Source organism: Poecilia latipinna, unplaced genomic scaffold (assembly GCF_001443285.1).
Source record: "Poecilia latipinna isolate Pla-1442-1.1 unplaced genomic scaffold, P_latipinna-1.0 Scaffold476, whole genome shotgun sequence".
NCBI classification, from domain to species: domain Eukaryota; kingdom Metazoa; phylum Chordata; class Actinopteri; order Cyprinodontiformes; family Poeciliidae; genus Poecilia; species Poecilia latipinna.
The window spans coordinates 190,239-200,951 of record NW_015113092.1 but is presented as its reverse complement, the minus strand read 5'-3'; the positions used below and the strand labels follow the sequence as shown (position 1 = coordinate 200,951).

At 40.7% G+C, this 10,713-nt stretch overlaps 2 protein-coding genes across 2 annotated transcripts in view; both read left to right on the top strand.

The window, feature by feature from the left end:
* The window catches only part of ints3 (integrator complex subunit 3), a 20,186-nt gene extending 15,480 nt beyond the window's left edge, over positions 1–4,706 (top strand). The window contains exons 24-29 of the mRNA XM_015039561.1: positions 512–560; positions 639–806; positions 1,739–1,839; positions 1,934–2,006; positions 2,077–2,233; positions 3,781–4,706. Of these exons, the coding sequence (XP_014895047.1) occupies positions 512–560; positions 639–806; positions 1,739–1,839; positions 1,934–2,006; positions 2,077–2,233; positions 3,781–3,858 (626 nt within the window). The 3' untranslated portion in view covers positions 3,859–4,706. The remainder of the gene's footprint in view (positions 1–511; positions 561–638; positions 807–1,738; positions 1,840–1,933; positions 2,007–2,076; positions 2,234–3,780) is intronic.
* Positions 4,707–9,744: 5,038 nt separating this feature from the next.
* On the top strand, positions 9,745–10,703 carry LOC106951853 (C2 calcium-dependent domain-containing protein 4A-like). Its single transcript, XM_015039581.1, has 2 exons — positions 9,745–9,853; positions 10,086–10,703. Exons 1-2 carry the CDS (start codon positions 9,793–9,795, stop codon positions 10,634–10,636), a joined length of 612 nt encoding a protein of 203 aa, XP_014895067.1. The 5' UTR covers positions 9,745–9,792; the 3' UTR covers positions 10,637–10,703.
* Positions 10,704–10,713: the final 10 nt, after the last annotated feature.

Sequence of the window (10,713 nt, the reverse complement as noted above, 5' to 3'; positions counted from 1 at the left end):
TGGTTGGTTGGTTGGTTGGTTGGTTCAATGGATGGTTGGTTGGTTGGTTGGTTGGTTCAATGGATGGTTGGTTGGTTGGTTGGTTGGTTCAATGGTTGGTTGGTTGGTTGAATGGATTGTTGGTTAGTTGGTTGGTTGGTTGGTTGGTTCGTTCAATGGATGGATGATTGGTTGGTTGGTTGGTTGGTTGGTTGGTTGGTTGGTTGGTTGGATGGATGGTTGGTTGGTTGGTTGGTTCAATGGTTGGTTGGTTGGTTGGTTGGATGGATGGATGGATGGATGGATCATTGGTTGGTTGGCTGGTTGGTTGGTTGTTGGTTCAATGGATGGATGGAAAACTAATTGATTGGTTGGTTGACATATTGATTGATTGATGTATTGATTGGTTGATGGATGGATGGATGGATTAATTGATGTATTGATTGACATATTGATTGATGTATTGATTGGTTGACGTATTGCCAACAGTTATTGGTTGTGTTTTTAAAACTTTCTGTGTTCTTGTTCCCAGAGCATCCGGAGGCCTTGTCCTGTCTGTTGCTGCAGCTCCGCAGGGAAAAGTACGACCAGATGAAACGTGTTTTCACGTTGTGACCCCGTCGCCTGTGCTAACGTCTCCGTCTTTATCCTGCCCTCAGGCCAAGTGAGGAAATGGTGAAGATGGTTCTGAGTCGGCCCTGCCACCCGGAGGACCAGTTCACCACCAGCATCCTGCGCCACTGGGCGTCCAAATACGATGACACGCTGGGGGAACACATCAAGGCTCAGCTCATCAAGAACAACAACCAGCCGCGCAAGAGGCAGAGGTGGGGACGACTACACATCTGTCAGAGTTGACACCTATTAAACACAGCACATAATACAGGAAAGACAAGAGAAAGTTAGATTCTGGTTACTCGCGAGGAGAACAGACAGAGATGTGCTTTCAGTTACAAATCTCCAACTGCTCTCAAGCACATTTGCCTGCCCCTCTCTTTTTATTGTCTTTAGGATCCCTAATCACAGAGAGCGCTGTAACTCTAAAGGGAGGGGGAAAGACACTTCATCACAAAGTTAAAGAGCCAAGATTATCGCTAACTAACAACACAATCTATCTCGCACTAGCTTATCCAGTTCCTGACCCAGGATCAAGCAGGACAAGTTGTGAATCTTCACGGCGATGGTTTTATAGCTATCTAAGAGGTCAAAGCAGGCCGTTCTGTGAAGAGCTGCTGTCACTGCTCTTCTTCAGAGAGGCCTTCTGAGAAAGCAAGCCAGAGTGATTAACAACACAGAAACATTCCTTAAAACATATGACTAAACTAAATAAGTAAGAATACATAAACTAAGAACATAATAAAGATATAACAAATAGTTGATAATAATACAATTTACCTAACAACATCCAAGGGGGCTCAAACTAGGGTGTAGGGGCCATTTCTCGCCCCTGAACTAATTTTTTTGTGGCCCCTCACCACAATTCAAGAATAAATTAAATACATTTGGACAAAACTATCACATTTAAATCAGAATCCACTTATAAAAATGTTATATGCAATAAAAAGTGACCGTCTTTTTTAAGCTTTCTGGTTTACTTCTGTTGTCATAGTAACTAAGGCCACATCTACTCATTGACTCATACTCTAAAGTTCACCTGGCTACTCTAGATTGTTCCTCTTTAGGTCCAAAAAGTGAAAAATTAAGTTTTGCATTTTTGTTCTGCTTAGCAGTGAATCAGTTTCCTCTTGTTTACCTTCAGTCTTCGTAGTTCGAGCAGCAAACTGGCTCAGCTGACCCTGGAACAGATCCTGGAGCACCTGGACAATCTGAGGCTGAGTCTCAGCAACATGAAGAACAACTGTGAGCTCACACACTCACACACACACACACACACACGGACGCAGACAGCAGCTGATCCTGCTCAGGTCGATGACGGCTCTCCTCTTTCTTTCAGTCTTCACTCAGACTCCCATCCTTCAGGCTCTGCAGCACGTTCAGGCCAGCTGCGACGAAGCTCACAAGATGAGGTCAGCATGCTATAAACACGCATTCATCACAATGTCACGGTTTCTTTTGACCGACGCTCTGCCTCTGCAGGTTCAGCGACCTGTTCGCCCTCGCAGAGGAGTACGAGGATTCCCAGGCGAAGCCTCTGAAGTCCAGGAGGAAAGCGCCGGCCTCGTCGCCTCGCTCCAGGAAGGGCGTAGCTCCGCCCACCAACAACGAGGAGGAGAGCGCCTCCAGTAGTGCCTCAGTACGTAAAAATAACTTCCTTTCTGTTTCTGATCGCTTTAGTGAAGCGAAGATTAAAACAGACCGTCATGTTTGCTTCTTAAACTGCGTAAAATGAGCAATATTTTTTTTCGCCTTAAATAAATGTATTTTCTCAAAGATGCGAGAGGAAATAATTTACCCAGGAACACATCATGTTCACACTTCAGTCCGATCCAACTTTCATCTAATTGTTGTGAGACGTGCATCCTGAAAACCTTAATCTGTAAATACCTTAATTGTCTTAAGGAAACAATTTCAAGGTGTCAAATTGTCACATTTGATACATACAGCATTTGAATAACAACTATTGGTAACATAGTTAATAGATCGTGCTATAAAATGATTCTGTTGTTGGATATAACATATTACCCACATTTAACAATCCTCTTTGCTGTTTTTCTACAATAGTTTTTCTTCCACCAAACTTTATAAAATAAATGCTTGTATTCAACACTCTGAACCTTTTTTGTGATTTTATGATCTTCCGTCGCTTCCATCAGGTCATTAGTCTTCCATCAATGGTTGTGTAAAATCATTTTTAATGGTTTGATGTAATATTTTCATTGTCTAGATTCCATAATTATCAACATTAACAGAAATAAAGCTTTAAATATAGTAGCTTACCAAGTAATGACTCTATAAAATTAAATATTTTCGATGACATTCTAATGTATTGAGATGTATTTGAAATTCTAGAAAGGATTTTTAAGACCCCATGTCAACGTGGTGAACTCGTCCCAGCTTTATTGTGTTTTACAGAAAAACAAATTTATATTTGTTGAAATTTCTGTGGTTTTAAAGGTGCAGTATCACGTAACATCAACTTTTTGAACTTTAAATTGTTTTATAATGTAATTCCCTCATGAACAACATTACCTAGATTGTTGCCTTGATTCTTTCATGCATGTTTGAGAAATCCTTTAATCTCCATGGCAACCATTCAGCTGTACAAAACGCCTGGTTAGACCTATCTCCGCCTTCGAGATGCAGCCCCTCCTCGTAGCTGCAGTTTCCAAGCTTCATCTCACAGAACAGCCCTCCCCTCTCGGCTCCTTCAGACTAGCCAGCAGTAATTAGCAAACACCTAGTGGAACTATGCGAGCTATTTCCCAGTGTGACGCTGGTAAAAACATTGATAAAGGGTTAATGAAGGAGCCTTGTTGTGATGACTTCCTGAAAGTGCAGTTTCAGAAGCAGCATGAGTTTTTAAAGAGACAGAGGCCCAATTTCAAGGCATTAAATTACAAAGTCAAGTTTCTTTTTTAAGTCATGTTTGGCATCTATAGGATTTTTGTAACAACTGAATTTAACAGTTACTTGACTATGCTATAAATCACATTATGAAAAACATGGAAAACATACAACACTGCCCCTTTAAGAAATTATTTAGACATCCTGAACTTGTCCCAGCTTTATTGTGTTTTATATAAAAACGAATTATGTTTGTCTGTGTTTTTAAGCTAAGCTAAGGCTAAGCTCCAGGGGAAACGCATCATGACCTTGTTTCTGTTTGTCTGTTTGCTGCAGGAGGAGGAAGACTCAAAGCCCAAAGCGCCGAAGAGGAAGCGGAAAGGCTCGTCAGCGGTTGGCTCCGACAGCGACTGATTGAACCCTCTGACCAATCAGATGCCAACAAACACCGCCATCCGACCAGTCGCTCAGCGCTCCCCTCCCCATCCCCCACGGAGGGAGAAGGAGGCCCCAGGTTTGGGACTTCAAATCTGGGTCGTGGGCCAACTTCCTCCTGTTGAGATTGATGCCGTTGCCAGGGAGACGAGGCGCAAGCTGCTGGGTTTTGATCGCGCTGGGAGGAGAAACCACAAACTCTTGATCCAAATGGACCGATTTTTAAACATGACGAGAGGGACCCCTGTAGTTTTTCCCTGGAGGGGCGTGGACTCGTGACTTCCTGCTGTTTTTAGCAGCTACTTCCTGTTTGTCTCGCTGCAGTAAAAGCATCTGTTGTTCCTTCATGTCAGGTGAATTCTTCATAAACACAAATGATGGTTTCAGGGTCTCATTCGTCTGTTACTTGGGAGTTTTGATTGGAATGCAAAGTGGGGGTTGCTCAAAAGCACAACGGCAGCAACAGTCATCGTCACGGCAACCTTTCACTGTCTTTACTGTTGTGTACAAAAACAATCTCAAATGTGGTTTTGATTTTTTTTTTCAGTCCAGAGCTTCTGATCTTTTCTGACTTTTGGCAGAAACACGATAAGATGGATGCAGATCAGCAGAAGTATTTTTTTATCGACGGTGAATCTTTTACAGAGTCGCGTTTTTAAGGATCTTTGAAACTAAATCTTTAAGCTTTCCAAAGCCGAGTCAGAAAACAGCAGAAGTCCTCTGCCGCAGTTTTATTTACAGCCATATGTCTTTACAAAGCCTTAACTGGTTCAGACACAGAGCTGATTTTACAGGATGTGAAAAATAATAAATGAGCAAATGATGAACGGCTGATGTTTGTACAGGACGAAACCATTTATCTGTTCATGCACATCTCTGGAGCCAAATGGTGCCTCCTTGATCTAACCCCGGATTAAATTACTTAATTTTCATCTATGGATCAAAATTAGCTTCTTTCCAGGAAAGTACATTGTTTTGGGAAAGTATTTTCTCCTTAACGTTTTTTCTAACCCCATAACAGTTTAGAATACGTCTATTAACATTATATGGTCATTGCATTATATGTTCAACATATATGAACATTATATGTTCATATATGTTCATTTGCATTTTTTTTACACAAAATAATTTCTAGATAATTCAGGTTTTGGTCTATTTTTAGCTCCTTTCAGAGTGAGCTGTTCCCCGAAGTCAACGTTTACACTCATTAAAATGGCTACAAACAGATTCATAATTATGAAATAGTGAAAAGCAGAAGTAGCACAACCAAAAAGAATGCAACAAGTGGTTTCTGGATGGTAAGTCAACAACAAAACTCCTCTTTTCTAGCAGCCACTGAATAGCAGATACAAGGCTAAACCAGTTAACTAACAGTGTTGGAACTCTGCTTCGGTTGCTAGGTGACGGGGCTGGACTGGGGTTGCTAGGTAACGGTGCCTTGCCTGTTGAATTTGACATTCAGGAGGTTTTTGAAACACCTTCTTTGCCAGACACAAAAGATTAATTTGTTGCCAAAAAACCGATGATTGTGTTTTTTATTTTTGTTTCTTAAGCACTTTGGCTTTTTTGAGAAGCTATAGAAACTCAAAAGGAAGTATAAAAATGTCCAAATTGTGAATTTTGACAAAGTAGTTCAAGTAAAAAAAATCACTAGCTATCACTAGCTACAAATTAACTGGATTACTAAAATCACTTAAATAGGTAGAATGGAGGTGTTATTTAAATGCCTTAATAATAATTAACAATAAATTAAATATTTTAATATCAGTCAGAAATTAAAACAAGGGACGCCCACCACGGTCCACAGAAGTGGTACATTTTACTTTATGGCTGTTGTTTTGTAAAAACAAAAAATCAAGAGTGCAATCATTACAAAGGTTAGATAGTACCCAAAAATTGTACTCCAATTAGAATAACATAACTTCAACATGTTAAGCAGAAGTAGATTAAGCTTTAAATAAGCAAGTGTAAAAAGTATTTGTTAAAAGGGCTACTCAAATACTGAATAACGGATCATAACGCATGGTTTGATATTTTTAAATTCATGCCAGACAACCAAAAGTAAGTTCTGTGCAAAATCTTGCATTTTAAAAACTAATAAAATATTTATACAAATAGGGAGTTAGGTTCAAAGGCTAGTTCTAGACCAAATTTACCACGGGGACCAGGATAGACGAAAATAACAACAAATGAAATAAAAAACAAAGCAATATTTTATTATTTAATATATAAGTGAGCCAAAGAGCCTCTTGCGTGAAGCCCCTGTTCAGGGGCTGCAGGTCGGTGTCTGAGGCATTGGTTAGCATATTTTACCTTCATTCTTATATCTTGATAGGAAGTCAGGTCATCCAAACTGGCAACCCACATTAATAAAATAACTGAAATAATACTGACCACATAACACCGTCTTTATAAAATATGCTATTTTTTTCCCTAAACAGAAAGCCCTAGGAAACTTTTAAATAAACGGTTTCTCTTCACAATATTTACGGATTTAAAGTTAATCTGTTTGTATGTTTTGTTATTTAAATTGCCATTTATATTACTTTGGTTTATACTATGAAAAACCGTATCATCCAAACTCAACAACCTACGCAAATAATCAAACCATAACAATAAAAGCACAATAGGAAACTTAATCAATCGTAAAATGATTGATCGTACCATTTTGGCCTAACGAGACGCGAATGTCTGGTTCTTTAGGTTCTGACGGGTCCGCAGTGTTTCCTGATCCAGCACTTTTTTTTTTATTCCTGTATTCATCCTCACTGAAATGTTTTCCCGTGGGATGTGTGTCTTCTACGCACGTCTTAGATGCAAAAACTTTTGCAAGAGTTTTTGCTTCAAAGGACTTGGAAGAGTATCAGGTGGACATTTTTAAAAGACGCGGGTTGATAGCAGCTGTTTGCGGCTGCGCAGTGTCCGTCTCTAGGCAACCGTGACAGCAGCGTCCATAGACATTGTTACGTCAATCCGCGTTTCCCCATCAGATACGGTTCCCCCTGCGTCTTCTTGCCGCTCCGCCCCGCCCACGCGGCAATATACGCGTGTATTGACGTAACAACGGAACCAATCGTATCGGTTCACGCAACATTTAACAGCCAAATATGATTCCATATTTTAGGGGACGGGTGGCAACTCTCATGCTAACATTAGCCTTGTATCTAAAATACAAGGCATTTTACATGATTTCATATGTATTAGCTATGTTTATCATACTGAATGGATTAAGTCAATGTGACATCACACTTGCTGGTGACATCACACCAGTAAGTGTGATGTCACATTGACTTAATCCATTCAGTATGGTAAATATTGCTAATAAATATTAAATTATGTAAAATGCTTATTTTAGGTATAAGGGTAAATATTAGCAGGATGGCTATCATTAGCATATTGAGTCACTAGCATGTCAATATTACTTGCATCTCTTAAGCTAAACTTAGGATTTTGAATTTATAGCATACTGAATGGAGTAATTTTGTGTTAGTCAACATGCTAGTGATAACCTACGTCCTACTGGTAGTATCTACAGGCTAGTGACTCAATATGTTAATGATAAGCATCATGCTAACATAAGCCTTGTACCCAAAATAAGCATTTTACATAATTTCATATTTATTAGCAATATTTATCAAACTGAATGGATTAAGTCAATGTAAATTAACATGCTGGTGACATCATAGGTGCTACTGATGTCACTTAAGCTAAATTTTGCATTTTGAATAATTTTAATTTATACCCTATGCTAGCATACTGAATGGAGTAATTTTGTTTTAGTTAACATGCTAGCGATAACCCTCATCCATATGGTAGTATCAACATGCTAGTGTTGATACTAGCATGTTGCTTCAACAACATGCTAGTATGTTGATAGTATGTTTATCATACTATAGCATGATAGTATGCTTATCATACTATAGCATGATAGTATGCTTATCATACTATAGCATGACAGTATGCTTATCATACTATAGTATGATAAGCATACTATGATAAACATATCTATTCAATATGTTTATCATATTGAATAGATTAAGTCATGTTGAAAACAAAGGTTATACAAACAACTTTCAAATGATCTAACTAACCTCTAAACAACTACCTAACTACTTGTCCTTTAAAATGACATAACTACTAAACAAACAAGATTAAAAAGACCCAACTAACTCCTAAGCAAACAATTATAAAATGACCTAACTACTAAAAAACAATTTGAAAATGACCTAACTGCTAACAATTAGAAAATGACCTAACTATTAAGCAAACAATTTGAAAATGACCTAACTAACTACTAAAAAACTATTTTAAACCAACCTAACTACTAAGCAAACAATTTGAAAATGATCTAACTAACTACTAACAATTTTAAAACGACCTAAGTACTAAGCAAATAAATTTAAAATGAGCCAACTGGAGGAATGAACGGCTCCACAGGTGTGATTTCATCCCACCTGGGCTCCAGCTCTGATTCCTCTTCCTGGTGGGTCTCTGGATGAACAAAGGCTTCCCTGGGTGTGGTTTTAAACCTTGGTTCCAGGATCTCTGGTTCAAAGTTTTCTAGATATATGATGTCTGACACATCATCTGGTGGACTGAAGGCCTTCACAGGTGAGATTTCATCCCACCTGGGCTCCAGTTCTAATTCCTCTTCCTGCAGGTGTTTGGTTGACACAATCTCTGCAGGAATCAAGGCTGCCATGGCCGTCGTTTTGTTGGCCATGGTGTGAGAGGTTTTGGGGTTTTCTGGCAGATTCACTGGAGCAACCCTAGACGAATGTCTCCGAGTGAATTTAGTGAAAAACCCATTGATCCTCCCTGTAAGACGTTGGAACATAGATTTTGGCTCATCTCGGCAGACAACGGCTTTCTTGGATTCCTCTGCATGCAATCTGACAAAAAGGTCTTTTATCATCACTTTGATTTCGTCTACCATACCACTGATTGCTTCATCAACGTGATTGCTGGAATTGTCGTCAGAGTCAGAGTGTAAGCTAGAATTGACTCTTTCCACTACATATTTGACAATGAGCTTGTTTAAATTGGCAGTGTGTTCTGTTTGGACTTCTCCACTGACCTTCACGACTCTTGCAAAGGCTTCAGGCACCTTGTTGCCAACTATTGCTTCTATGGCTTCTGTGGTGCAATTGTCCTTTGGAAGACTATCCAGAGCATTAGATATAAAGAGCTGCAGGATATCTTCCAAAATCCTGACCAGAACGCAGGTGGTGGTGCGAGCTGGGTCTCCTGTTGCCAGACGCATCCACTCCATCCAGGTCAAGTGGATGAAAAGTGGATGGACTATACTCCTCAGGGTGTGGACTGTGACGGTCTGGGTTGGAGAATTCATTCCGCTTGGCATAATCGCTAAAGACTTCACTGGTTTCGGGATAAGCTGAAAGTTTTCTGCTAAAATAGCAAGAACAAGTACTGAGCAGGGCTCTGCCACAAATGAGTGCAAAGTGAAGGTTAGAGAAGAAGACAATACAACTAAAGACCCTGACGTTTATGACGTTTATTCACACGTCGTAGACATCAAACCCGCCGAATTCTATGTTCTCGCGTAATAAGTCACGTTTCCTAGACTTATGTTAAAAGCTGTGTCCGAATTCAGGGTCTGCATCCGGGTCCTTCGAAGACCGCGAATATCGACGACCGGAAGAGAGAAGCTTATGTTGCATAGCAACCGTGACAGCGTGAAGCACAGAGCGGCGAAAGGAAAAAAGGAGCCGAAGTTTGTTCTTTAGCTATTTGTTCTACTGATTTCTGTATCATTCTTCACCTTTTGTAGTAAAGGCTGTTCTCTATAGTAAAAAGAAAAAAAAGAAAAGGAAATCAGTTAGAACTCAGCCAGTTAAAACGTTTCAATCAGGCCTTTGATTGGTCCCACCTGCAGCTGCTTATATAAACACCATGACGGTCCAGTTGAGCACTGGTACCAGCGCCAGGAACTGGTTTGTAGAGAACTGTTCAGGTATGGTTATTTAATTATTTTTAAATAAAAGCTGTTTATTTACTTATTTATTCTCTTCAGGAGTGGTCGATTTGTGGTTGTATTGGGGAGGGAAACTACTTCAGGATTGTGAAGTTGAGTTGCTGGTTCGTCTGGACCTCATCGGGATTTTATCGAATCTTCCCTGAAAGTCTAAAAGTTTACAAACTACCTCCAAGTCGTAAATTTTATCCATTTGACTCTTTGTCTCAAGATAAACTGATGAAATACGGAGCGTCCATTCGGGCTGTGGTTCTGACTCCGGAACGGATCCCGACCTTCATCATCCCCTCTTCATATCGGGCCTCTCCGATGTTCCACCGGGACTCCCCGACCCGCTCCAGGCTCTTGTTGGAAGATGACGACGAGGACCCAACCGGAACCAGCCCGACTCGGTCGTCCTCCTGGCGTCGCCTGCGCTCTCCGCGGGCCTGCCGCCATCGCGTCGCCGATATGGACCCGACGACGCGAGCGGCGTTGTCGCTGCTGCACGTACCGAAGGTGACGACGTCTTACGGCTTCCGCGACGTGTTGGCCACCACGCCGTCCACCAACCGGAGGGAGTCTCTGTTTCACCACCGCAGACGCGTTAAGGTGACTGTGACTGCCGCGGTACCGAAGGACACAGCGGAAGTTTCTCCTACCGACGGTACCGGTCGGTCCCTGGTCAGCTTGCGGCCCGTTAAGGCGCTGGGCCTGAAGGTGATGGAGGAGCTGAAGAAACCTGCAGCTGCTCTGAAGGCGCTCAGTCCTGCTCGTTCTTAAATGAGATGATCTCGATTTACTCATGTTTTATAATAAGGCTATTTTAATAAAGATTTTTATTTCAGTTCATGTTCATT